Source organism: Vipera berus, assembly GCF_964194415.1.
Source record: "Vipera berus genome assembly, chromosome: 6".
NCBI lineage: Eukaryota > Metazoa > Chordata > Lepidosauria > Squamata > Viperidae > Vipera > Vipera berus.
The window spans coordinates 10,463,415-10,489,884 of NC_138208.1; the positions used below are offsets into that span (position 1 = coordinate 10,463,415).

The 26,470-nt window shown below is 45.8% G+C and overlaps 2 protein-coding genes across 4 annotated transcripts in view; one reads left to right on the forward strand and one right to left on the reverse strand.

Moving 5' to 3' along the window:
• The first annotated feature begins 685 nt into the window (after window positions 1–685).
• On the forward strand, window positions 686–13,692 carry TMEM243 (transmembrane protein 243). The gene is made up of 5 exons (XM_081331957.1): window positions 686–787; window positions 2,907–3,216; window positions 10,101–10,151; window positions 12,598–12,702; window positions 13,454–13,692. Exons 2-5 carry the CDS (start codon window positions 3,139–3,141, stop codon window positions 13,574–13,576), a joined length of 357 nt encoding a protein of 118 aa, XP_081188083.1. The 5' UTR covers window positions 686–787; window positions 2,907–3,138; the 3' UTR covers window positions 13,577–13,692.
• A 1,144-nt stretch (window positions 13,693–14,836) lies between these two features.
• The window catches only part of DMTF1 (cyclin D binding myb like transcription factor 1), a 32,730-nt gene continuing 21,096 nt past the window's right edge, over window positions 14,837–26,470 (reverse strand). For all 3 annotated transcript variants that reach the window (XM_081331956.1, XM_081331955.1, XM_081331954.1), the window contains 6 exons: window positions 25,784–25,999; window positions 23,884–23,969; window positions 23,392–23,550; window positions 18,285–18,662; window positions 16,798–16,939; window positions 14,837–15,052 (listed from right to left, as the gene is read on the reverse strand). In XM_081331956.1, coding sequence (XP_081188082.1) covers window positions 14,943–15,052; window positions 16,798–16,939; window positions 18,285–18,662; window positions 23,392–23,550; window positions 23,884–23,969; window positions 25,784–25,999 — 1,091 coding nt within the window. In that variant the 3' untranslated portion in view covers window positions 14,837–14,942. The remainder of the gene's footprint in view (window positions 15,053–16,797; window positions 16,940–18,284; window positions 18,663–23,391; window positions 23,551–23,883; window positions 23,970–25,783; window positions 26,000–26,470) is intronic.

Consider the following 26,470-nt stretch of genomic DNA (forward strand, 5'->3'; position numbering starts at 1 on the left):
TCCCATTTATATCCCGCCCTTCTCCGAAGACTCAAGGTGGCTTACAATTTAAGCACAAACCAATGTGCTTAGCAATAGCCTTCATTCTATGTATATGCCTGCTTATTTATTTTATTTATTTATTTATTTATTTTAATTCCATTTATATCCCGCCCTTCTCCGAAGACTCAGGGCGGCTTACAAGCTTAGCAGTAGCCTTCATTCTATGTATATGCCTGCTTATTAGGGCTTTCACACACACACCCCAAAGCGGCATTATTACAAAGTCAGCTTATTGCCCCCAACAATCTGGGTCCTCATTTTACCTCCCTCGGAAGGATGGAAGGCTGAGTCAACCTTGAGCCTGGTGGGATGCGAACCTGCACTAATTGCAGGCAGCTGGTGTTACTTAAGGAGGCATTAGCCCACTGCGCCACCAAAAATGAAAAGCACCCTTTCTCGTCTCGGGAGACAAAGCAGAGCGTTGGAGCCGCCGTGGCTCCGAGGTTGCCCGCCAAAAGCCGAGGCGAAGGAAGCCGCGCCTCCCAGCCAGCCGCCGGCGCAAGGCGAACGAACCAGCCCAGGTTTGCAGCAAGGTGCGGCGTCGCCTGCTCCGGGATTGGCGAAAGCGGGCCAATCAGCTCGCAGGGGAAGGCGGCAGGGATTTGTGGTAGGCGGAGGAAGTCTGGGGTAGTTTGCGACAGTGGCCCAGAGCGAGCGCCTAGGAGCCCCTGCGGAGAGCAGGAACTTGGCGGCAGCCGCGCTCCGTGGCCGTCCGCCTTGGAGCTCGCCGAGCATCTTGCAGGAGGTGAGGGAGCGCGGTGGGACGTTGGCGTCGCCGGGATGCCTTCTCGGAACGTTGGCGTCTCCGGGGTTCCTCCTTGGAACGGTGGGGGCACCCAGGATTCCTTTTTGGAACCTTCGCGTCGCCAGGATTCTTTTCTTCGACCCTTCGCGTCTCGGGGGTTCCTCCTTGGAACGTTCGCGTCTTCGGGGTTCCTTCTTGGAACGTTCGCGTCTCCGAGGTTCCTTCTTGGAACGTTGGGGCATCCAGGATTCCTTCTTGGAACGTTCACGTCTCCGGGGTTCCTTCTTGGAACGTTCGCGTCTCTGGGGTTCCTTCTTGGAACGTTTGCATCTTCGGTGTTCCTTCTTGGAACGTTCGCGTCTCTGGGGTTCCTTCTTGGAACGTTGGGGCATCTAGGATTCCTTCTTGGAACGTTCACGTCTCCGGGGTTCTTTCTTGGAACGTTCGCATCTTCGGGGTTCCTTCTTGGAACGTTCGCGTCTCCGAGGTTCCTTCTTGGAACGTTGGGGCATCCAGGATTCCTTCTTGGAACGCTCGCGTCTCTGGGGTTCCTTCTTGGAACGTTCACGTCTCCGGGGTTCTTTCTTGGAACGTTGGCGTCGCCGAGGTTCCTTTGGGGAACGTTGCGGAGGCGAGTTTCCTGGGCAGGCAGGTAGAGGCATTTTGCAGGTGGGGCCGATCCGGCGCGGCGTGGGTTTGTTTTCCAGGGAGGAAGAGGAGGAGAAGAGAGTCTCGTCCGAAGGGGGGGGAAGAATGAAAATTGAGGGTGTGGGGGGGTCGATTAAAAAAATAAAATCGGAACTTCCCTATCTGGGGATCCAGGGCATCCTAGAGACTTGGAAAGAGAGTTAAGAATTGCCATATTTGGGGGCGGGGCGGGGGCGGGAAGCCAAGAGACCGAATGAAGCCCGCAAACCAACCTTAAGTAAGTCGGGTCGAAGGAAGAAAGAGCGGTGACTTTTTAAAGTCCCTCCAAGGATGCATTTAATGTCAGGCAGTGCAAATTCAGAAGCGCTTCCCCCACTGGGCAGATTTCGGGGCTTTGAACTCCTGGGGCAGAAACTAACCTGGTTTCTCCGAAGTCCTTGCTGCAATCAGGCCTTTCTCTGGCTTGCCGCTAACCAGCCCAGGTGCTGGCCTGCTTAAGGGGTTCGCTGCTGGCCTCTGCTGGACACCCTTCCCTGGAGGCAGTGTGGGATGAAGCAGTGTGCAATCTGTCGGATCAGTGTCACACCTTTGTGGCCACTTCTGAGACAGGTTAAAAGCTTGTCCTACCCCTGAGGTCCCCAAGGTCGCCAAAGAGTTCCACCTGGAATTGCCCAGCAGATCGACTGCATTCCCACGGCAGGCTTAACCAGGTTACGGAATTGTTTTATTTTCTCAGTTTGGGGTTTATAGCAGACTAAGCACCGCAAAAACAAAGCAAACTAATTGAGATGAATCCCCTCCAAGTTCAGCATGTGGAAGAAAGGATAGTAAAACTTCAAACCATGGCGAGGATGTCACTATTCCTTGTTTGGAAATTTCTCATCAGCTCAAAAATTGACATGTTATTTGCGGGCAGTGAATAATGCTAGAGAGAATGCCAAATTTCATTTCCTCCCTCCCTCCTTCCCTCCCTCCCTATTTTCCTTCCTTCTCATTCTCATTTTCTTTCCTTCCTTCCTTTCTTCCTCCCTTTCTTCTCATTCCCATTTTCCTTCCTTCCCATTTTCATTTTCCTTCCTTCCTTCCTTCCTTCCTTCCTTCCTTCCTTCCTTCCTTCCTTCCTTCCTTCCTTCCTTCCTTCCTTCCTTCCTTCCTTCCTTCCTTCCCTCCCTCCCTCCCTCCCTCCCTCCCTTATCTTCTATTGTTTTATTGAAACCTCAAATACAATTATTTGGAAAAAAAGAAGAAGAAAGAATTCCAGGCAGTGGTCCCAGATCTGCAATCTCTCCTCTTCATCTCTTGGGCTGTGAAGATCAGGGATCTGGTCTTCCGGGGGCAAATGAGCTGGGTAGCCTGCCCCTCAGCCTGCCCCAGTCGCAGCCGTGATCAAATCAACTGCCTTAATCGATTGGGCAGGCCTGAGGGAAGCCTGTCAGCCTGCTGACTGCTGCTCTGTTATTTCTCTCCTCAGCTGCTGATCATGAGGAGGAAAGTTGAGGTTTGGAGGAGAGGCCCGGATCCCTGGCGTTGAACCACAACCGGCTTGTAGCATCCAGCGCCGCAAGAGAAATGCATTTCTCATAAAAGTTGGATTTGCCCTGCCCGACGCTCGGCCTGCCCCCTCGGGCTTCAGCCCTCCTGGGAACAAGGGATGACTCTGTTTTGAAAGGCGTGCGGCTCTTCAGATTTGGACTTGGGACATAATGGAGGACTTCACGACCAGAACGTACGGGACCAGAGGCCTGGATAACAGGCCTCTTTTTGGAGAGACGTCACCAAGGGTAACGGGAAAGAGCGTGTCTTTTGTCTAATGCAGGCTTTCTCAACCTTGGCAGCTTTAAGATGGGTGCACTTCAAATCCTAGAATTCCCCAGCCAGGAATTCTGGGAGTTGAAGTCCACCCACCTTAAAATTGCCAAGGTTGAGAAACGCTGGACTTTAATGGGTCTTTTGCCCTCCAGGGAAGGACTTGCAGTCAGGCCAGAGCAGATGTCTGTCCCAGAAGGCAGCAGAGATTTATGCCTGACCGCCTGGCTCCCAATGCCTCTTGCAACTGGGCTCCAGAGCTGGCACAGTACAGGGCTGAAGATCCTGGCGAAGGCCCTAGGGCAGGGGTCTTCAAACTTGGCCCTTTTATGACTTGTGGACTTCAACTCCCAGAATTCCTCAGCCAGCATAGCTTATGTAGAAGGTGAAGAACAGAGTATTGAGCTTCAGATTCAAGTTCTCAAATTTGCCAATTTTAAGATATGAGGGCTGGCTGGGAAATTCTGGGAGTTGAAGTCCACACCTCCTAGAGCAGGGGCCTTCAAACCTGGCCCTTTTATGACTTGTGGACTTCAACTCCCAGAATTCCTCAGCCAGGCATGCTGGCTGAGGAATTCTGGGAGTTGAAGTTCACAAGTCATAAAAGGGCCAGCTTTGAAGGCCCCTGCCCTAGGGGTTCACATCTGATCTTGGACGCCAACGTTTCCTGGGAGAATTAGGACAGTCATTCTTTCTCAGCCCAAACACCTCCGAGGCGGGTGCTGAGGTGTTGTCAGCGCCACTTTGAGTTTCTGAGGTGTTGTCAGCAGCGAGAGGGAAAGGAAATAGCGTAGGTGAAGTGTGGCTGTGCCTGCAATCTGGGAGGTCTACAGCTAGTCCTCGGGTTAGGACCGTAACTGAGCCCAAATTTTACATCGTGAAGTGAGACATTCGTTAGGTGAATTTTGCCCCCTTTTACCTCCTTTCGTGCCACAGTTGGTAAGTAAACCATCGCACTTGTTAAGTTAGTGACCTGGTTGTTAGGTGAATCTGGCTTTCCCCATTGACTTTGCTTGTCAGAAGGTCGCAAAAAGAGGATCACATGACCCCGGGACACTGCGACCGGCATAAATATGAACCAGTTGCCAAGCTGGTCTGAATTCTGATCACGTGAACATGGGGATGCTGCAGCAGTCATAAGTGTGGAAAAAAAACGATCCTAAGACACTTTTTTCAGTGCCGTTGTAGCCTCGAACGGTCACTAAATGAACTGTTGTAAGTCAAGGATTATCTGTATTCGGCATTTGGTTTCAATGTATCTGGCCAAGCCCGATATCTTTTCAAAATGGCGGCCTCTGCTCAAGTTTTGTGGCTGTGGAGGTTGCATCTTTTCAAAATGGCGGCCTCTGCTGAAGTTTTGTGACTATGGAGGTTGCATCTTTTCAAAATGGTGGCCTCTGCTCAAGTTTTGTGGCTGTGGAGGTTGCATCTTTTCAAAATGGCGGCCTCTGCTCAAGTTTTGTGGCTGTGGAGCTTGCATCTTTTCAAAATGGTGGCCTCTGCTCAGGTTTTCTGGCTGTGGAGGTTGCATTTGAGTCTAGACTGCATTTTCTTAACGTACCAAGCCACTGCAGAGACACGTACGAGTTGTCCTTTTGAGTAGTGTGATGGAGCAATACTGCAATTGTGCAATATGTGCACAATGGCAGGCCTTTAGCCTGCAGTCTTCGAAAACCTTTGCTTACTCTGTTGGGGTCTTCTAATAAAGAGCTCTTTGTGTTGCACAACCGCCTCAGTTGTAACAGATTTACGGTGGAATTTCCTTGGGTTTGAGGGGATTATTTCAATAAACTTTCCAAGATTTTTGCCAGGAGAGGGATATTGACCCTCTGGCTTAAATGCAAATGTGACACTTTGAACTTTAATTTACCTGGCATTTTCATATAATTTGCCATGCCCGTTTTATCGGCTGTGCAATGAGTAGCTTATATTTTGGAGTTAGAGGACGTTTTCTATCCTTAGTTGTGATGGATTTCTTCGTAGGATTTCCCCATAAATGGTTCTTATAAGCCATAACACATTAGGTAGACCATTCTTCCTCCTGTTGATGGCCTCCAAAGAAATTGGATCACACAGTTGTCAAAGTCCCAACCAGCTTGATATGTTTTAGGACAGGGGTCTTCAAACTTGGCCCTTTTATGACTGGTGGACTTAACTCCCAGAATTCCTCAGCCAGGCACGCTGGCTGAGGAATTCTGGGAGTTGAAGTCCACCAGTCATAAAAAGGCCAAGTTTGAAGACCCGTTTTCGGAGATTAAGGTCTTCCATGTTGATGGAGATGTGGATTCATTTTTCTTGTTGCACCAGCTTTGTTGTGTTTCCCTCTCACACAATCTGACATTTGTAATAAATAGCTTAAACTTTGAAGTTTGTTAGAGGAAGTTTTTATCCTTACTTGTGATGGATTTTTTTCATAGGACTTTCCCATAAATGGGTCTTACAAGCTAAGCTCTATATAGACTTTTCTCCTGGTTGATGTCTTTCAAAGTTGGACTAAATGGTTCTCAAAGTCCCAACCAGCTTGGTATGTTTTAGGAGATTGAGGTCTTCTGTGTGTTAGGGGTAAGACATTTATCAGACTGCCCCTACCCACAAGCGTGCATTGGAAGCATTGAGTTGTGTGTTTGTTTGTCAACTGTTCCCAGTGAGAAGTAGGCAGATTCCAGGTCTGAATCCTCGGTAGATATTCTAAAGATTATTTCTCTCAGTAAATCTTAACAATATGGAGTCGACAGGATCAGTTTATGTGTGATCATAGAGGTATATCTTGGGTGTCCATTGCAATTTCCACACTGGCACTGATGATAATACCTAGTTGTGTCATGTAAAGTCTGCAAGAAAACAAGCAAGCTTAGCCCCAAGCCTCATGTCAACCCTGAGCTACAAATATTCTTTCATTAGCAATTTCCCGAAGAATGTTAAGAGGGTGCTAGCCAGATTCCAACAAGAGGATGGTAATGGGCAGAGGGTATTTTTATAATGCACATGTTCTATTGTTAGAGCTCTGAAGAAACCAAAATTTGCAGTTTTGGTACCCTAACATTTTTACTTGATTTTTTTTCCCCCTGTGCTTTTAAAATTGCAACGAACTTCATCTGTCTTTTTCTTCCTCGGCTGTATCATTTTGAGATGGGTAAGCTACATGCTGAGAAACATCTGTTATGTCAATACCAGATTGCATATATGGAATCAAGGGTGTAATTATATGGTGGGGTAATCTCTCTCTCTCTCTCTCTCTCTCTCTCTCTCTCTCTCTCTCTCTATATATATATATATATATATATATATATATATATATATATATATATATATATATATATACACACACACGTGTGTGTGTGTGTGTGTGTGTGTGTGTGTATATGTGTATGTGTACACACACATATAATAGAATTAGGCAATCTTTTGTTCAGCGTGACATTCTGGTGAGTGGGTTAGTGTGACTAAGTCTTCTGGATTAATGGATTTGTAGTTGAACCTATCAGATCTCAAGCTGAGTAAAGGATGGTTTTGAAATGTAGGGACAATTGGATTATGGGAATACTTATATGGAGTCCCAATCTGCTGAAATACATTTCAGGACAGAAAAAAGAATTAACAATAAAGGGAAGAAGAGAAGAAAGGAAGTTCTAAGCATCTTTATAAATGGGCCTTGTTAAGAATACAAAGCCTCAGCTTTTGAACTGTGTTCTGAAAAACATCCGGTGCCCCTGTTATTTTTCTTCTTCTTAATAATCCTGCTTTCAATGCTCAGTCTTTAGTGCTTTCTAATCTAGGCTTGTTGACATAAAAAGTATATTGAGAAACTAACCCTTTGGAACTGGCAAAGGACCAGGTGGATCAAACTGACAAGGAATAAAATGTGGGCTCTGAGTTGGTCTTCTGTAGGACATATTGGCCTGCAATGAGTAGATACAGTAGTTGTAAGAGCCAAAACTGGTTGTAAGTCTCATTTTTTTTCAGCACCGTTGCAACTTTGAACAGTTGCTAGACAAATGGTTGTAACTTGAGGACTGCCTATAAAGATTTGATTAATTCAGAACTTTTAACAGAATGACAGAGCTGGAAGGGACCTTGGAGGTCATCTAGTCCAACCCCCCCCTGCTCAGGCAGGAAACCTTGTAGCATTTCAGACAAATGGCTGTCCAGCCTCTTAAAAGCCTCCAGTGATGAAGCACCTACAACTTCTGAAGGCAAGCAGTTCGACTGGTTAATTGTTCTCGCTGTTAGGAAATTTCTCCTTAATTCCAGGTTGCTTCTCTCCTTGACTAGTTTCCACCCACTGCTTCTTGGTTTGCCTTCAGGGGCTTTGGAGAACAGCTCGACTCCCTCTTCTTTGGGGCAACTCCTCAAGTGCTGAAATACTGCTATCCTGTCAATCCTTGTCCTTCTCTTCATTAAACTAGACATGCCCCACTCCAACTGGGCCCTGGGCAATCCCAGCCTCAAACCGTGGAAGAGGCATCCGGTTGGGGAAGGCTGTGATGAGGTTGGCTTTCCGCAATGCAGGTAGTTCTCGATTTATGACCATAGTGGAGCCCAACATCTCCGTTGCCAAGCGAGATAGTTGTTCAGTGGGTTTTGCCCCATTTTACGACCTTTCTGGCCACATTCGTAAAGTGAACCACTGCAGTTCTTAAGTTAGTAACACGGTTGTTAGCTAAGTCCGGTCGTGAAGTGGATCTGGCTTCCCCCATTGATTTTGCTTGTTGGAAGGTTGCAAAAAAGGGTCCACACGACCCCGGGACACCGCAACCGTCATAAGTAAGAGTCAATTGCCAAGCGTCTGAATTGTGATCACGTGACCACGGGGAATGCTGCAACGGTTTAAAGTGTGAAAAGTCGTAAGTCACTTTTTTCCCCAGTGCCAACGTAACTCTGAACAGTTGCTAAATGAATGGTTGTAAGTCGAGAACTACCTGTATATAGTGGCATTTGAATGGAGGACATATTCCTAAAATGGAGGGGGGGGACATTCATGCTTTAAATCAATTTCTACCCTGACACCTCTTGATTTACATCCCCAGTCAGTCTCCTAACTTGACATTCACAGTATTTTAACATTTTTACTATACTTTCTCTTAACTGCCCCCTCCCCGCCCCATCCCTTACTTTGCTCCTGGCAGTAAGAAAGAAGTAAAACTAAAGCCTTCAGTGGGTCTTGCCTGGCAGTATAAATGCCATCTGCAGAGATGACTAGGGGGGGGGAAAGAAGGAAAGGCAAAGGGCCAAAGAAGTGGAGGAAGAGGAGGAGAAGGGGCTTTTCTCAGCAGAATTGAGGAAGCCGAAAGATGCTTTTTCAGGAGGCAACTGGAGTTTATTTTTCTTTCAAGACGTTTCGCTTCTCATCCAAGAAGCTTCTTCAGCTCTGACCATCCGGATGGTGGGGAAATGGAAGGATTTATACCTCTTGAAGACGGTCATTTGAAGCCCCTGGAGCAGGGGTAGACAACCTTGGCTCTTTTATGACTTGTGGACTTCAACTCCCAGAATTCCTGAGCCAGCCATGCTGAGGGGAAAGGGAGAGGTTTCCAAGCTGAGCCATGCTGGCTCAGGAATTCTGGGAGTTGAAGTCCACGAGTCATAAAAGAGCCAAGGTTGCCTACCCCTGCTGTAGGACATCATTTTGCTTGCCATTACAGGTAGTCCTCGACTTACAATAGTAGATCAGGGGTAGGCAACCTTGGCTCTTTTATGACTTGTGGACTTCAGCTCCCAGAATTCCTGAGCCAGCTGTGCTGAGGGGAAAGGGAGAAGTTTCCAAGCTGAGCCATGCTGGCTCAGGAATTCTGGGAGTTGAAGTCTGTGAGTCATAAAAGAGCCAAGGTTGCCTACCCCTGGCCTAGGCCTAGGCCGCTTTATGACTCGTGGACTTCCAACTCCCAGAATTCCTGAGCCAGCCACGCTGAAGGAAAGGGAGAGGTTTCCAAGCTGAGCCATGCTGGCTCAGGAATTCTGGGAGTTGAAGTCCATGAGTCATAAAAGAGCTAAGGTTGCCTACCCCTGCCCTGGAGGCTTACCTGTTGTCATCAGGATCACCTGGGTAGTGCAAATGGCTGTGGAGCCTTCTTGGAACTGTTGAAAGGGCCGTGTTGTAGACTGGGCATAGGTAGTGTCGTATCCCTTCCCCTCTTTTGAGAGAGGGCTGTTCAATTTTGACACAGATGGCCTCTTTGACCCCTCTTTCAAACCAGCTGCCCTCTGTGTCCAGAATGTCCACATTCTCTCTGTCCAAAGTCCACATTCTCAGGTGACCCTGGCGACAGAGAAGCTGAAGCTTCTCGGATGAGAAGCGAAAGGTTTTCAAAGAAAAACAAGAAAAGTCCAATTGCCTCGTGGGGGAAAAAAAGCACTTTCGGGACAACCATGACATGGATGACTGAGAATCTCCAGACACAGCCGGCGAGGAAAGGAAGTCCAACTGCAAGAGAAGCCAACTTGGGGAATTGGGAAAGGGATCAAAGTCCCCAAACAAACTTTCCTTTTTTAAAATGTGATTTTAAAAGGGGTTTAGGAGGCAAACTAAGTGACCTTAAGCCACGAGGCTTTGTTAGATGTGTTGCTGCGTTGACTGCAAAGTGATAAGACATCGTCGTTTATTAAATTTACTTAAATATGAGCCTGTTCACAGTTGTCTTCCCAGATTTTGGTTGAATCGGTTTCCTAGCATCTCGAGATTCCTTTGCTTAAATTCTGAAGACTCTCAAAGACTTAGAAGCTGCATGCGGTTTATTTGCTCTGTCACATAACTGGCACCAATTGCCTGCCATTTTGCAATTGGGCCACTAGTCTGTATTCTGCAGAATACAGAGCGCAACATGCCTTAATTTATTTTATTTTAAATTTTCTTGTCTTTCAGGACAGAATAATCAATCTTGCAGTTGGGATCGTAGTTTCCTTGTTGCTTATAGTAAGTATTCCACTTAGCCCTGAAAGCCTAATCCCAGAAGATGGGAGGTCCTTGGCTTTTAGGATGTTTGATTCGGTACCCGAATGTTTCAGATCAGATCAGGTTTATCTTCTAGCAGCCAGTAAGGACCTATTAATTCAATATGTTGTTCCAGGGAGTAGCAAAACATTCATGTCGTCCATTCTAATACCTTTTATAAGGGTGTGGATATTTTGGGATTTTTTTTCTTTCTTTAAAACCTTCCATTTTATTTTCTGCAAACACCGATACTTCCATTTTCTTGGCTGCTGTTTATAAATATTTGATATATGTATTGCAGCTAAACACACAGACCAGACCACTTTAATAAAAGTGAGGGCACTCTGAATTGGTAACCTCTGCCTTTAGACTGCCAAAGCAGCCAAATCTGGCTGCAGCATGCTCAGTTGTTAGAGCAAGTTAACTTTCCATTGGAAAATTAAAACACGGATTGGAGAAGGACTAGAACAGGCTGTTAGCTTGTTGCCCATGTGAAGAAGAACATGGCTGTAATGTGGATAATGTCCCATCAGAATTACTTGCTAAGAAGTTATGAATCCAGGAGATTCAGAACAAAATCTCCAGATCTGTGGACTTTTCCAGCCCTCCCTTTAAAGGTTTCTTAATTTGCAATGCTTTGTTACCAGTCTCAGTATTAAACTTTGGAGGTTTCGTCATTGTATGCATGAGTTGGTTCTCCATCCTGATTTACTGTCAGGTTTTTCTCACTTTTTCATGAGTTGTTCTCCCCCCCCCCCCGCCCCCAAACTTCTGAACATATTGGATTTTTCTCACTGGAAATTGCTTTCTAGCCCTTGCTAATTTTAGTTTGCTCTTGTGTTTTGCAAAGCTCCAGAAGTAAGCATTATTAAAGTGCAGATAATTAACAAGGCCCTCTGGGCATGGGTTAAGTGCCTTGTGTAACAGCTGAACTTTTAGCACTGTTTATTATAAGCACTGAAAGGTTATTATACCTTCAGAGAGTTGGGCAGGTGATTAAGGGAAATATGTTTTCTTTTAGATCACGGATTTAAAAACAAATGCAGTTAAAAGCCCCTGTGGACTGCTTGAATTAATATTCTCTAACTTGGAATTTTCCCCCCTTCCCTCAGCCTCAACAGGTATGTTAGCACCTAGCTGACCTGACCTGAGTTTGGAAACCAAGCAGGATCAGGCCTAATATTTGCACGGGAGACTTCTGGAAGTGTAGGCTAGACCAAAACGTAAAATCAGGAACATATGTTGTCCCCTTGGGAAAAAAGAAAAGTCAAGAAAATGATAGGGACCCTGTCTGTGAAATCTTCAGCAGTCAAACACAACAAATTATGGTCTTCAACACACCCAACGTTCAGGGGTGAAGCTGCTGTGTTGTGCTCATTCAGTGAGAAGATGGCTAACAGGACCATCGTGCGGTTGACATCTTGAATCTCCAAAGGAATCCAAGGATGATCAGAAGATCTCAGTAGAGTTTAAAAGTGGAGAATTGATGGGTCCACCGACTTTCCCTTAGCTAGCAGTTGCGTTAGTACCCCAGAGAGTCCTTGACTTACAACCGTTGGCTTAGCAGCCATTCGAAGTTGCAGCGGCACTGAAAACAGTGGCTTATGACTGATCCTCACACTTACGACCTTTGCAGCCTCCCCACAATCAAAATTTGGGTGCCTAGCAACCAGCACGTATTTATGATGACTGCAGCATCTCAGGGTTAAGTGGTTGCCGTTTGTGACCTCGTGGGAGGGAGGCTTCTATCAAGCAAAAGCAAAAAGGGGGGGGAAGCCTGGTTCACTTAAGGACCGCACGGTTCACTCAAGAACTGCAGTGATTTGCTTAACAACCATGGTGAAAAGGGTCAGAAAACTGGCTCCTTTTACTATCGTCTTACTTAGCCACAGAAATTTTTGTCCCAGCTGTGGCCGGACTGCCAACCAAAGTCCAGCTCTAAGGAAATATAGGGAAGTTAAAAGTGGTGGAACCACTCAGGGGGAATCCAACGGAGGACTGCGGTTGCCCTGGGCAAAAATTGGTCCTGAAAAAACAACACTTTAGACATCTCTTTTAACAATGGTTGCTTCTTTTCACTCACCTTCCCTCGCCCGAGTGTCAGGCAGCTGGCCAACACGTCTGAACCCGCGTCACCGATTCCCCAAGCTAGGCAGAAACATTAAATGCCAGGGTGTTGCATCAAACCGTAATGGTAAAGAATAGCTATGCTAGCTTGATCAAACTGTATTCTGACTTATCGTTTTATCTTGGATTGAAACCCTTAAGGAGAATCACATTCCACAAAAGTTTGTTTTCAATGAAGATAACGCCTGAATTTATTCTCTTTCTTTCTTTCTTTCTTTCTTTCTTTTTTTCTTTCTTTCTTTCTTTCTCTTTCCTTCCTTCTTTTCTTTCTCTTCTTTTTCATCTCTTTCTCTCTCTGCAGGTCACTTTAATCAGTGCTTTCGTCTTTCCTCACCTACCTCCAAAACCAATGAATATATTTTTTGCTTTCTGCATCTCCTTGAGTTGTATTTCGGCTGGCATTCTTGTGAGTACTGTGTTTAAGTTTGCAAAGATTAAGCAGATTTTACTCAGATTAGGGGAACAATAGTCCTAGCTACCATGGACAGCTATAAAAATATTGCAAGGCCCAAAGTAAACAGGGATTCAAGTCCACAAAGGATGTCTTTAATTATTTGCACTAGCTAGCAAGCACGGGCCCCAAGCCAGGTTTTTTAGACTACCTTGCAATGGCAGCTTTGTCTAGTTTTAGGATTCCCATTTTTGGGAAAAAATGAAAGAGCCCCAAATTTCCTTCCTGCAAAGCCTTTTAAAGGTTTCATGATAATCCACAGGGTGAAATAATGAAATGCAGGGCTATTTTCAACTGAACTTTTAATGAGGTTTTGATTTTGTCTTGGCCAGACTCACTTTGAGGAACGTGGCCTGCTGTGCCAACATGGCCCTTATCCCATAGCGTGCGCCTCTGATCAACGTTGTCACCCAAGGAAATGACACACGTCAGAGCAGATGCCTACAAGGATTGTGATTGTGAAAATACGGCCTACCCTTTTGGGGTCTTTTATATCACACCCCTACACATCCCATTAGAAGCAACTCCTCCACTGAGTTCAGTTCCCATCACCAACTAGCTCAGGTGCCCCACCGTCTTTTGTCAATCTTCTTGGAGGAGAACATCAACCCTAGAAGTATCTCGGAGATGATCATGGGTTCTTCTAATAAGATGATGGCGTCCGTCTCCTCTTACGTTTTGTTCCTCCCTTCTCTTCTGCCTCCAGATCTATTGGTATCGACAAGGAGACCTTGAGCCTAAATTTAGGAAGCTGATCTACTACATTTTGTTCTCAATCATTATGCTTTGCATATGTGCCAACCTCTACTTCCATGAAGTGGGGAAATGAACTCTCCTAGGACAAAGGTTGCAACGCATCCAGAGGGTCCGAGGTGGCGTTTCCAAGATGTGCTTTCTGAAGAGAGGGCAGGACTGCTTCCAAAAAAACGCCAAGACGTCACCGGAACAGATGTTGGAAGGAAGACCTCGAGGCTCCACAGAGGTGTATTTTAACGGTTCTTCTTTCTGGTGAGGTGAAGTAGTGCAACATAATAGAGCATCTGCTTTAGGGGTGGGTGGGAGCGAGCCACAGAATCGCTATTAGTGCACTTAAATGAACATTCCAGTTGTACGCTTGTGTTTTTCCAGAGTGGCACACCTTTTTTTTCCCATTGTGAAAAAAAAAACACGGCCTTTTTTTATTACACTGTACAAAAAAACTGCAGCACTGCAAATGTCTATACTACATTATAAATAAAAAGGCATCTACTATTACAGAAGAGAAACAGTATCTCACGTGTATTAAACTGGGCACTGGTTAATTCCCATTCCTTCCGAAAGCCACCGGCCATTGCGTTAACTACAAATTCATGGTACGTGAACAAAGCCACTTTGCTTCAGAGGAAGCTGATAATTACAGAAGTCAATACTGATTTTGAATTGTTTTTTGTTTTTTACACCGCCTTCGTAGTAGGGAGCCAGGTTGCCTGCCCAGGTTACACCGAATTTCAGCTCCGTGTTTCGGTGTGCAGAGCCTTGCCCGTAGATGGAGGACTCACAAGTCATCCATTGCTCAGCTCGTTCAGATGAACATCTCTGAAAAGTCTCATCCGAGCTGGCTTCCTTTGCCAACGTGGCTTTTAGCTTCTGTAATTTGATTTCCGAATAAACAGGAGGTGGTCTTCTCGGGGGTTTAAACCGACTCCTAAATTTATCGCAGCTTGAAAGTCTTGATGCTACACTCGGGGTTCTAACTGTAGTATTTTAAGAATTGCATCTGATCGTTCTGGCGCGACATCCCTTGCCAGCAGCAGCTTCTTAGTTTCAAGGAAGACCTTGATCCAGCAATGCTATTCTGCTGCTTGAACAGACTGGAACCATTAGGAAAAAAAAATGAAGCTTTTCTAATGTACCTTCTTGCTCTCTTGGTAGTTACGACACTGTAACTATATTCTATCCTGAAACAGGAGGATCAGTGCAAATTCTAAACGGTTTAACCTCTGTCCGCACGCTCATTTACCACTGTGTCAGTAGCCTGAAGCATTGAATTTCCTCACTGTCCCAACACAAGACTTCTTGAATGTAGAATCTGGGGAGGGGGAGGCAGCTGTGACTGTCACCGTGTGAGATCTGAAGAGAGCAAAAAGTTCCTTTGGTGAGCCCCGCCAGGCTGACGCCCCTTTGACCAATGGAGGAGTTACAGACTGGGAACATCCTCAGTGACAGCTTACTAAGTTCTCCATGCCCTTGGAGTCTTCAGAACTAGGGCTATCCAAAGAAGAGCCGATAACGTGAGAATTCTCTCCGTGGTGTTGTAAGATAGGATCTAGGGAGAACCAAGATACAGCAGGTGGTTACACAGATACAGCTTTTGTCTCCTGTGCTGGCTAACATGTTTATTTATTTATTTATTTTTATTAAATTTGTATACCGCCCTTCTCCCGAAGGACTCAGGGCGGTGAACAGGGCATATATAAATAGAAAATACAAAAATTAAAAGAGAAATTAAACAATTGCCCAATAAAAAACAATAACAATATAAAAAACCCATTAAAAACCCTAACGTCCCCCATCAGGCCAGGCCAGCTTGTTCAAATAAATGGGTCTTCAGACCGCACCGGAAGGAGCGAAGGTCCGGTGCCGTCCGGAGCTCAACCGGCAGTTGGTTCCATAGAGCCGGAGCGCCCACAGAGAAGGCCCTCCCCCTGGGGGCCACCAGCCGACACTCTCTGACCGGAGGCACCCTGAGGAGGCCCTCTCTGTGGGAACGCACAGGGCGGAGGGAAGTTGACGCCGGCAGCAGGTGGTCCCCGAGGTACTCTGGACCCATGCCATGTAAGGACTTAAAGACCATAACCAAAACCTTGAATGTGAGCTATAACACGTTTTAAGCTTAGCTTCCTTAACCTTAACCTGAAATAGCTAGGATTGGAACCGTTGGGAAAATGCCGCTCAGAATGGAAAAAGTCTTATTAATTAACCCACCACCATCAGAATACCAGAAAGGCACACTCAGGCTCAGGTCCAAGTTCATGACACAGGAACAACTCCAAACAAAAGCCCAAGAAGGTATAAAAACCCACTCCCTACTACATGTGCTCTCTCTTTTTTTTTTCTCCAGAGCCATCTTTCTGCCCGGTTCTCCTTTTCAATAAACTACAACCTTCTTTTTAAAACAGTTGCCATGTTATTTATTCCCATCTTGGACTGGACCCTGATGAAGATTTTTCCTTCAACAGTAGAAAAAGTCTCGTTTGGACTTTGGTTGCAAACTTGAAACTCCTTTGCTAGAAGCGCAGAATCTTCAAAATGGTCCTTGCAAGGTTCAGATGTTCTCCAGACCCCATTCATCTTTACCAAAAGTTCAATACAGCTAGTCCTTGACTTACGACAGTTGATTTAGTGACCGTTCAAAGTTACAACGGCACTGCAAAAAGTGACCCATGATTGTTTTTCACAACTATAATCACTGCAGCATTCCTGGGGTCGCAGGATCAAAATTCAAACACTTGACTCATATTTATGAGGGCTCGCAATGTCCCGGTGTGTGTGTGTGTGTGTGTGTGTGTGTGTGTGTGTGACGTGATCCCCTTTGGCGGCCTTCTGCCAAGCAGAGTCAAGGGGGGAAAGCCAGATCCACTCAACAATCACATTCCGAACTTAACAACTTCAGTGATTCACACAACCACTTTGGCATGAAAAGTCGTAAAATGGGGCAAACCCAATTTCTGGCTTGGCCACCTCCATTTTGGGCTCAGTTGTGGTAAGTTGAGGACCACCTGTACTGAGGCAGAAGGGCGCACAGAACCCGGAAGAAACCAACTCTCGGCTCTTTTGCACACTTCGGTCAGGAGCACAGCAGGCTTTGAAGCTCCCCCAAAATGCTGCTTTAACGCTAAACAAGAAAAATTGAGGGGAAAAGGAGGAGGAGGAGGAGAAATGTGTACTGGAGACGTTCACCATCTTCAACTTATTTGTGAAAATGGTAAAGGAGAGGATACAAAAATAAAAGTAAAAAGACACCCCCTCTCCCCGAAAAAAACCGACTTCAGATTTAGGAGCGTTTGTTACCTGTTAAGCTTGTCAGAGGCAGCACCGATTCGCCGTCTATATCACCGGATGTCTGGATAAAACTTTGGGGAGAAGGCACGAGAACGGCTCCATCCAGGGCGGACTGCTCCACTCGTTCTTCGGCTGTGGGAGAACCCAGATCCTGCGTAACAACCAACAACAACTCTGCTAAGCCATTTCGGCAGAATTTTATTTATTTATTTATTTATAAAAAAGGCTTTTCCAAAAATCCGCCGCCCCAAATCCAAGCCGAGCGACGCTTCTTGCTAGAGGCAAATTCCTGCAAATAGAAGTTGTATCCACCAGGTGAAGAGGCAAAGCGTGATGGCTATTAATAACGTAACATAATAACACCTAACTCCCACGGCACTGTCTTGTGCCTAAAAATATTTAGCCACGTAGTAGGGCTGTCTTGCCGTTATCCTTCTGGCCTTCTCATCTTGCCTACTGCTTTCTCCTGTTGGAATCTTTTGGTTTATCACTTCTTGTTTGTATCTTATGATTTGTAAGTATGACTTGGGATCTGTGACTTACTACTCAGTTGTACATGCTTACACTGAGAGCTTCTGCACTGGAGACAAATTCCTTGTGTGTCTACTCACACTTGGCCAAATAAAAGAATTCTAACTGCTTGGTAGAAACACAGACTTTTTTTAAATGCACGGCGGAGATCAACTAGTCAAGGAGCTGAACTAGGTTAAGAGGGATTTGATTTTCTCACTATTCTAACATTTAACGTCAGTTTCACATTTCTGCTGGATTTGGAGAACCCTTTCTTCTGGATTCATAAACTTCAGCTCCGAGGGTTTACAGGTGGGTTTTCTTTTGGTAAAGTTTTATTATTTTTTCAGGCAATTCAGGAGTATTTATTCAACAAACGTGTTGTCTGAGCTTATCATTCACTAATACAAATTTAATTCCTAATCCTTTATTCTTTTCTCCAGCCATTGATAAAAATAAGTCCCAAGTTTGAAAATATTCTGTTCCTTCTTTTTCTTTCAACCTCAAAGTACGTCTGTCCATTTCCGCACATTCTAGTATTTTTTTTTTTTAAATTATTTCTTCCTCTGGTGGTGGTTTCTTCACTTTTCCAGTATTGTGCGAATGTGATTCTTGCCGCTGTTATCACATGTAAAATCAGGTATACACTTTCTTTAACAATCTTTTCTGGCATTATACCCAATAAAAAAAGTTCAGGTTTAAAATCTACATGTTTTCCCCAACATCTTTTCTAGCCAAGTACGTATTTTGTCCAATACCTCTTTGCTTTAACACGTGTTCCACTATACAGGATAGTAAGTACCTGACTTGTGTTTGCATGTCCCAACATTTATTTGACATATTTTTAAACACTTTCGCTAACCTTAATGATGGCGAGTGCCATCTATAAAACATTTTACATAGGCTTTCTTTGTAAGACATGTAATTTCTTTCCCTAAAAGTTTTGCCATTTTTCTAAATCTATATTGACGAGTGGGTTTTCTTACCTCGGAAACATACGTGGCGGCCAAATCTGACGGACGACTTTCTTCCCGCTTGAGATCCGAATTCAGAACATTGACTCCTGCACTTCCCATGAGCTCCGGGCTGTTTCGGCTGCCAAATTTGGAGGAGCTGACTGCGCTGAAAGGAGGGGGTTCTTCTTCCCCTGGAAGTTTGGAGGGCTGGAGGTCATCTGGGAAAGAGTCCGTTTCCAGGGAGGCTGGCGTGTCCGCCAAATCGACGGGCTGCATGCCCGAATCGACGCTTAGTTCTGCCTGGCTGATGGGCGGAGAAATGTCTTCGGCTGCCACGGTGCGGATGATGACACTTGGCGTGTGACACTGCACGGTGACGTTCTCCGTTGTGTTCAGCAGGTGCTCGGGCTGTGGGAAAGGGTGGTTTTGTATTTGCAAAGGTGGCAAAGAAATTGCAAGGCTGCCTTTTATCTCCTTTGGCAAGCTGGATACTGGCTGCTCAGCGCCAGGTTTTGTTTTTTTAAAGCAAAGGAATATTTGTAGAAGAAAATGGAAACTGGGAATCAGCCACCTCATCTCTCACCTTTGCTCCAAAGGAAGGCAATTCCCCCCATTCACCAAGGAAGAAAGGAGAAAAAGAGATGCAGATCAAACCAGCTTCCTTTCCTTGTGGGTTTGGACTGCCACCTTCAGCTGCGTCTAATCTTGGAGAAACCCCACCACTCCAGTAAATGCATGCGTGGGAGATACGTGTCTACCTACCTGCCAGAAATGACATCCACACCGACATAAAAAGGCAAAGCACACACAGCAATGAGCAGGCATCGACAGAATTGCTGCTGTTGTTCAGTCCCTAAGCCGTGTCTAACTCTGCAGCCCCAATGACCACAGGACGCCAGTTCCCCCCCCCCCAGTTCTCCACTCTCTCCCAGAGTTTGCCCAAATTCATGTTGTGTTGCCACAAAGAGGAGGGAGTCAAGCTCTTCTCCAAAGCACCCTGAAGGCAGGACAAAAAGCAACGGACGGAAACTCAAGGAGAGAAGCAGCCTAGAGCTAAGGAGAAACTTCCTGACAGTGAGAACAATTAACTGGTGGAACAACCTGCCTCCAGAAGCGGTGAATGCTCCAACACTGGAAGTTTTTAAGAAGAGATTGGACAGCCATTTGTCTGAAATGGTATAGGGTTTCCTGCCTGAGCAGGGGGTTGTACTAGAAGACCGCCAAGTTCCCTTCCATCATCATCACCATCATCATTACTAACCATTATTCTAGTGGCATAGGTTGGACCCACACTTAGAGGGAGTGTCAGTGGCTCTCACCTTAACACTATGATGCCAAGGATGAATGTGGGAAAGGTTAAATGGTTAAATAAAGATGTGTCAATTTGGAAAGTGTTTCCTGCCTGAGCAGGGGGTTGGTCTAGATGACCTCCAAGGTCCCTTCCAACTAATATTATATTATATTATATTATATTATACTATACTATACTATACTATACTATACTATACTATACTATACTATACTATACTATACTATACTATACTATACTATACTATACTATACTATACTATATTTATTACACCATCTAACCCAGGGGTCCCCAACCCCTGGTCCATGGACCAGTACCGGGCCGCGGCATGCCAGCAACCAGTGTGCACAAACAAGGAAAGCCAAATCCATGGGATGCAGGTAGCACAGAAAACCACGCACCCTACGGTCTGCGGGAAAACGCTCTCTCCACGGAACCGGTGCCCGGTGCCCAAAAGGTTGGGGGGGCCTCTGATCTAACCATCTCGTCCTCTGTTGTCCCCTTCTCCGTTTGCTTTCCATCTTCCCCAACGGCAGGCTCTTTCCTTTGGCGGCCAAAGTATTTTGAGTATTTCGGCTTCAGGGTCTATCCCTCCAAAGGAGAGTCAGAACTGATTTTCCTTTAGGATTGACTTGACCGGATCTCCTTGCAGCTGAAGGGACCCTCAAGAGTCTCCTCCAACATGACCGAATTAACTAGAGACAAACATTAGTGGCTTACAAAATAAGGCACCTCACTTACAGCGGCATCTACAGAAGGGGATAAAGGCAGCCAAGATGATAGGAATGGCCTTGCCATCCAAGCGCTGTCCCTTATGTGTGTTTGTGTGTGTGAGACGCAGAGGTTTATTGTGGTGCCCCCACTGCCCTCTACCTGTATTTTAGTTGCTTCTGCCACCTGTGATTCCCAAATTCGCTGATCTGTGTGCCCCAACCACTTCCAATTCAGACCATTTTTACTACACAATCCTTCCCAAGCAACTTTAATCTTCCACGCTCTGCGGGGGCTCATTTGCATGTAATCATGTGCGTTTCCTGCCGTTTCCTTTGTTTTCAAAAGCTTCTCCAAGTCTTCTCAGCGAATGCAAAGTGGCACAGATAATTATTGCAGACAAAAGGTTTGCCTCCCTACTGGGTAAATACGGTTTTGTGACTTTATAAAGAATGATAATGATGATACCACTATTTCAGGCAGAAATAGCAGATCTTAGCAGCAGAGTTTTGAAACTAAACATTAAAAAAACCAAGATCATGGCATCCGGCCCTCTCAATTCCTGGCAAATAGATGGGGAAGAAATGGAGATAGTGACAGATTTTATTTTCCTGGGATCCAAGATCACCGCAGATGGGGACTGCAGCCAAGCAATTAAAAGATGCTTGCTCCTTTGGAGGAAAGCCATGGTAAATCTAGACAGCACACTAAAAAGCAGAGACATCACCCTGTCAACAAAAGTGTGTATAGTCAAGGCTATGGTCTTCCCAGTTGCAATGTATGGCAGTGAAAGTTGGACCATAAGAAAGGCTGAGCGCCAAAGAATTGAGGCCTTTGAACTATGGTGCTGGAGAAGGCTCCTGCGAGTCCCTTGGACTGCAAGGCGATCAAACCGGTCAGTCCTAGAGGAGATCAACCCTGACTGCTCTTTAGAAGGCCAGATCCTGAAGCTAAAACTCAAATACTTTGGCCACCTAATGAGAAGGAAGGACTCACTGGAGAAGAGCCTAATGCTGGGAAAGGTTGAGGGCAAGAGAAGAAGGGGACGACAGAGAATGAGGTGGCTGGATGGAGTCACTGAAGCAGGAGGCGTGAGCTTAAATGGACTCCGGAAGATGGTAGAGGACAGGAAGGCCTGGAGGAACGTTGTCCATGGGGTCGCGATGGGCCAGATACGACTTCACAACTAACAACAGCAGCACAGTAAATGGTGTTTTTTTCAGTGAAACGGTACACTCCGCATAATTTCTAAGGTCAGATTTGAACACGCATCCGTTCCTTGGCTCTAAACAAGGAAACACTGTGGCGTTTCACTAATTAAATAGCGAAATACAGGAGTGCAGTTTTGTTTATTCAAGTTTTGCGTTCATGGATTTTAATACCTGAAGCCGTGGGAAATTCATGGATTTCAACCCCAAATGCGCTGAAATATATTAAAAAGATGAAGGGACGATAATGGTACATATAACTTCCACCTGTCAAGCATTTCTTAATTCGGAATTACAAGCATCATGTTTCATTGCGCTGTTTCATATTGACCGATTTGTCACATCCTTCGAGAACATTGCAGGTGAGGAATACAGTAGTGGCCAAAATTGTGGAAACCTTTTGGGGAAAGTGTATTTTTGAGGTTTGACGGCTAATAAACACCACTTTTTTGGGGAGCAGTACCATAAAATTATATATCAATGGGAAGATAATTTTAATCAAGAATGTAATGCAACATGGTTTGTTCAATTATCTGTACTGTATTCTACGAAAAGCTGTAGCCAAATAGCCAGAAAAAGGAAGCACAACTTGCTTAGCTTGATATCAGGTAGCTTTCCTCCATCTGATTGTAGCCAATGAGCACGAGTGCTTAGAGAGCCAATCGGGTGTCGCCTTGTTTTGGCAATGAGCCAATCAGATCATGGCAGGATTCAGTTATTGATGTCACGTATTGAAGCTGAGAGGAGGACATTTCTCAGCGTGTTATGTGATCGCTATCAAGTTGGTTGGGGTTTTTTTTGTGTCCTTTCATTTAGTGAGCTTGTAAAATGTAATAAAATTAAAGTAATGGTGCAAAGAATTGACTGGTTGCCCAGAAAGTGATGTAAAATAGTATTATTAGGTGAACAAGGCTACAATTATAAAGAAATTAGAAGAAAAAATGGTGTACACTAAGGTCTACTGTACACTAAGGTTTCCACAATTTTGGCCACTACTGTATATTGGCTAGCAAAATGCCATCCCTTCTGTTAAGAGTTGGAATGTTGCCTAATGGCCAATGTGACTCTCTGCCAAGCCTGTACTTTGGGCCAATCACCAGGAGACACGGAGTTCTACTGTAGTCCCGCCTTAGCCATGAAAGCCAGCTGGGTGACTTTGGGCCAATCACCAGGAGACACGGAGTTCTAGTCCCGCCTTAGCCATGAAAGCCAGCTGGGTGACTTTGGGCCAATCACCAGGAGACACGGAGTTCTAGTCCTGCCTTAGCCATGAAAGCCAGCTGGGTGACTTTGGGCCAATCACCAGGAGACACGGAGTTCTAGTCCCGCCTTAGCCATGAAAGCCAGCTGGGTGACTTTGGGCCAATCACCAGGAGACACGGAGTTCTAGTCCCGCCTTAGCCATGAAAGCCAGCTGGGTGACTTTGGGCCAATCACCAGGAGACACGGAGTTCTAGTCCTGCCTTAGCCATGAAAGCCAGCTGGGTGACTTTGGGCCAATCACCAGGAGACACGGAGTTCTAGTCCCGCCTTAGCCATGAAAACCAGCTGGTGAATCTGGGCCAATCGGCAGGAGATGTTGAGTTCTAGTGCCACCTCAGGCATGAAAGCTAGTGGGTAACTTTGGGCTGGTTATTCTTTCTCAGCCCAGTCCAACTCACAGGGTTGTTGTGGGGGAAAAGAGGAGGAAAATGTGTTGGATACGTTGGTTGTAAAAATAGTAATAAAAGGCAGGATATAAACAAACAAACAAGCTGCAAAGCAAAACGGATGCACCCCGGATGTTCTTTGGTGACACTGCTAGAAATCGGTCACAACTAGCCTAACTCACTAAACACGTCTCTTAAGCCACCCGCCCTCCGTCATCCCCTCTTCCCGGGTCCCCGTGGTCTACTGTTTCGATACGTACGGACAAGGCGTGGACTATGATCTGGTCTGGTGAGGCTGGGGCTGCAGCGGCCGTCAGGGTCACAGTAGGGCTGGTGGTGAGGGTCAGAGGCAGGCCCTGGGATGAGCTGGTCTGGAGTAAGTAGGTGCCTGGAGTTCCAGTTGGTTGTAGATGAAAAGACTAAGAACGGAGGTGAGAACGGAAAGAGAAGAAGTCATATGTTTAATGGCCGTCCCGGCGAGGTTCCTTCCACGTGAGACATCAGAAAAGAAATTGCACTTGACAAAGTTATAACAACGTAACTCAAACAAGGTATGACAAACTAGGTAATTTATACTGCCTACCAGTTGAGGATTCTGGGACTTGTATTCCGAATAAATCGGATGAGAGTATCAGAATGGGAGATGCTGAGGTGGATCCAGGTTCTATTTTTTTGCACCAGGGCTTTAAGCGTATCGGTCAATATCTTTTCACTGCAAAAGGATAGAATCAAGCCAACTCTGTACTACTTACTGGCAAAATCTCAAAAGTCTGCAAAGTCCCACTGTTTAGTGTGATAGTTTCAGAATCAACAGAAGCAGCGGGGGAGTCGGCAGAAGCTGCACAAGAAAAAAACAAAACAGGGCCAAAGATTCAAATCAGCAAATAGGTTCTAAGCACGGTAAACTGCAAGAGAATGTAAAACGGAACAGGCACCTGGGTTGTCAAAGCAGGAATAAGGAAAACAAGTTTGTACATTAAGAAGCTACCGTTGCGAAAGCTTGGAATAGTCTGAACAGGTCTCTGGGAAGACTCCCAACCACAAATTGCTCCATGGGCCGGATCTTGTTAGCTTCAGAAGAATAATTAAATCGCAGTCCATCCTCAAAGAAGGATCAGCAGTCTGCCTTGGCTAACGGAACTATCCCAAGCCCTTTGAGTTCCACCTATGGCTCTTTTCCAATGCTCTCTCTGTGCGCATCTGTGCAATGCTGTTCTCCACTCAATAAATCTTCAGGGTCTCCAGAAATCAATTCACTAACTACAAAGGAAAAGGTCAAAGCCACTGTTAAAATCGAGGTCCGCTCTGAATAACTTCGGGACCGCGTTTGTGTCATCTTCTTGGCAATACGGAATGCAGGGGCGTTAATGAATATTAGCAATGGGGCCATGTAGGATAGGGTTTTAAAGACGAAACAAACATTGGCCAGGATTAGGTTTGCAACGGATTCATATCTTGTTCTTCCCTCAGTCTCGGCGAGCCAGAAAGATTTAGTCCGGAACATCACAATGTTTTTCGTTTGCTTACGATCACCCCTGAGTCAGGGGTCTTACCCAGTGTTATTCATTAATCCATTCTAAGGTCTACCCAACAGATGCCTTCAAAGAACAAAGGAGGAACCACAAGTTTTGTCTGTACCCAGGAAAGATTCTGCAGAGAGACCCAGAGGCTCAAGCGAATCTGAAAAGCCACAGCATAAAATATGCAAGGCTATAAGCTTGCACAGACTAAAAGCAACGGGAGACAGAAGTCCTGGGTGATGCACTGCCGCATTTTTAAGAAAGAATGTTTGTTCGCACCACGTCGGCTGGAGAGAACACGCAGAAAGGAGACTGGACGTGGGGAATGTCTGCATTCCCAGCATTATATACATGGGAAGCATGGGAAAGTTTGACTTGTAGATTTGTGCACAGGAAGTCCTGGACTTACAACCCCAATCAAGCCCAAAATTTCCATTGCTAAGGGAGACATTTGTTAAGCGAATTTGGCCCCCCCGTTACGACCTTCCTTGCCACAGTTGTTAAGTGAGCCCCTGCAGTTGTTCAGTTAGTAACACGGTTGTTGGGAGTGGATCTGGCTTGCCCATTTGACTTGGCCTGTCGGAAGGTCGCCAAAGGGGATCACGTGACCCCGGGACACCCTGCAGCCGTCATAAAAATGAGTTGGCGGCCAAGCGTCTTGTGTTTTGATCCCGTGGCCCTGGGGATGCTGCAACGGTCGTGTGAAAAATGGTCACGACCATTTTTCCCCCCCAGTGGCACTGTAACTTTGAATGGTCACTTTTTTTTCCCCCAGTGGCACTGTAACTTTGAATGGTCACTAAATGGACTGTCGTAAGCGGAGGTCTGTTTGTACTGCCTTTTCTCCATTTTTCCCCCCAGCAGGAAAGCAGTAAAACTAGATTGGCCTGAAAAATGAGCCTTGTCCGAAGGGAGCCCCCATGGCTAAAGACCAACCCCTTCGTCCTGACCCCTCCCTGGATCTCGTTCGTTTGCAATGAGTGAAAACGTGCAATCCTCGTTCAATGCAAAACGGTGACCGCGGTTAGCGCCGTGCAAGATAAACCAGCGATATTTGTACTTTATAAACGTTCCTGGTTTAACCTCTCCTGAACTGAACACCAGTAAAACCTGGTGAGTTTTGGTGACTTACAGACGTGGGTGATCTGGAGTGGGATCTGTAAGGCTGCCACGGAAGCAGGAGGGCAGACCGAGCTTTCTTCTAAACGGGCCACGCGAATCTGGACATGCTGAACCCCAGAACCAGCGTGAGGATTCGGCAGCCCAGGCAAAGATTTCGCCTCTGGAAGTTGGTGTGCCGGAGCGTTTTTCTGGCTTTCGTGCAGCTGCTTCAGACCTTTGATAAGAACTGGAAGAAAAAGGTCATTCAAGGCTGCTGGAAACTAAAATCAAAGTAAACGTTTGTTAATAAAAAAAAATAACGGGGACCAAGAGTGATGAAGCCTACATTACATATTAGGGATAGCAAGTTAGAGTGAAGAGGATCCGAGAGCGGTTTTGTATTATTAATAATAATAATAATAAAGTTGGAAGGGACCTCGGAGGTCATCTAGTCCAACCCCCTGCTCAGGCAGGAAACCCTATACCATTTCAGACAAACGGCTGTCCAGTCTCTTCTTAAAAACTTCCAGTGTTGGAGCATTCACCGCTTCTGGAGGCAGGTTGTTCCACTGGTTAATTGTTCTAACTGTCAGGAAGTTTCTCCTCAGTTCTAGGTTGCTTCTCTCCTTGGTTAGTTTCCATCCGTCGCTTCTTGTCCTGCCTTCGGGCGCTTTGGAGAATGGCTTGACTCCCTCTTCTTTGGGGCAGCCCCTGAGAT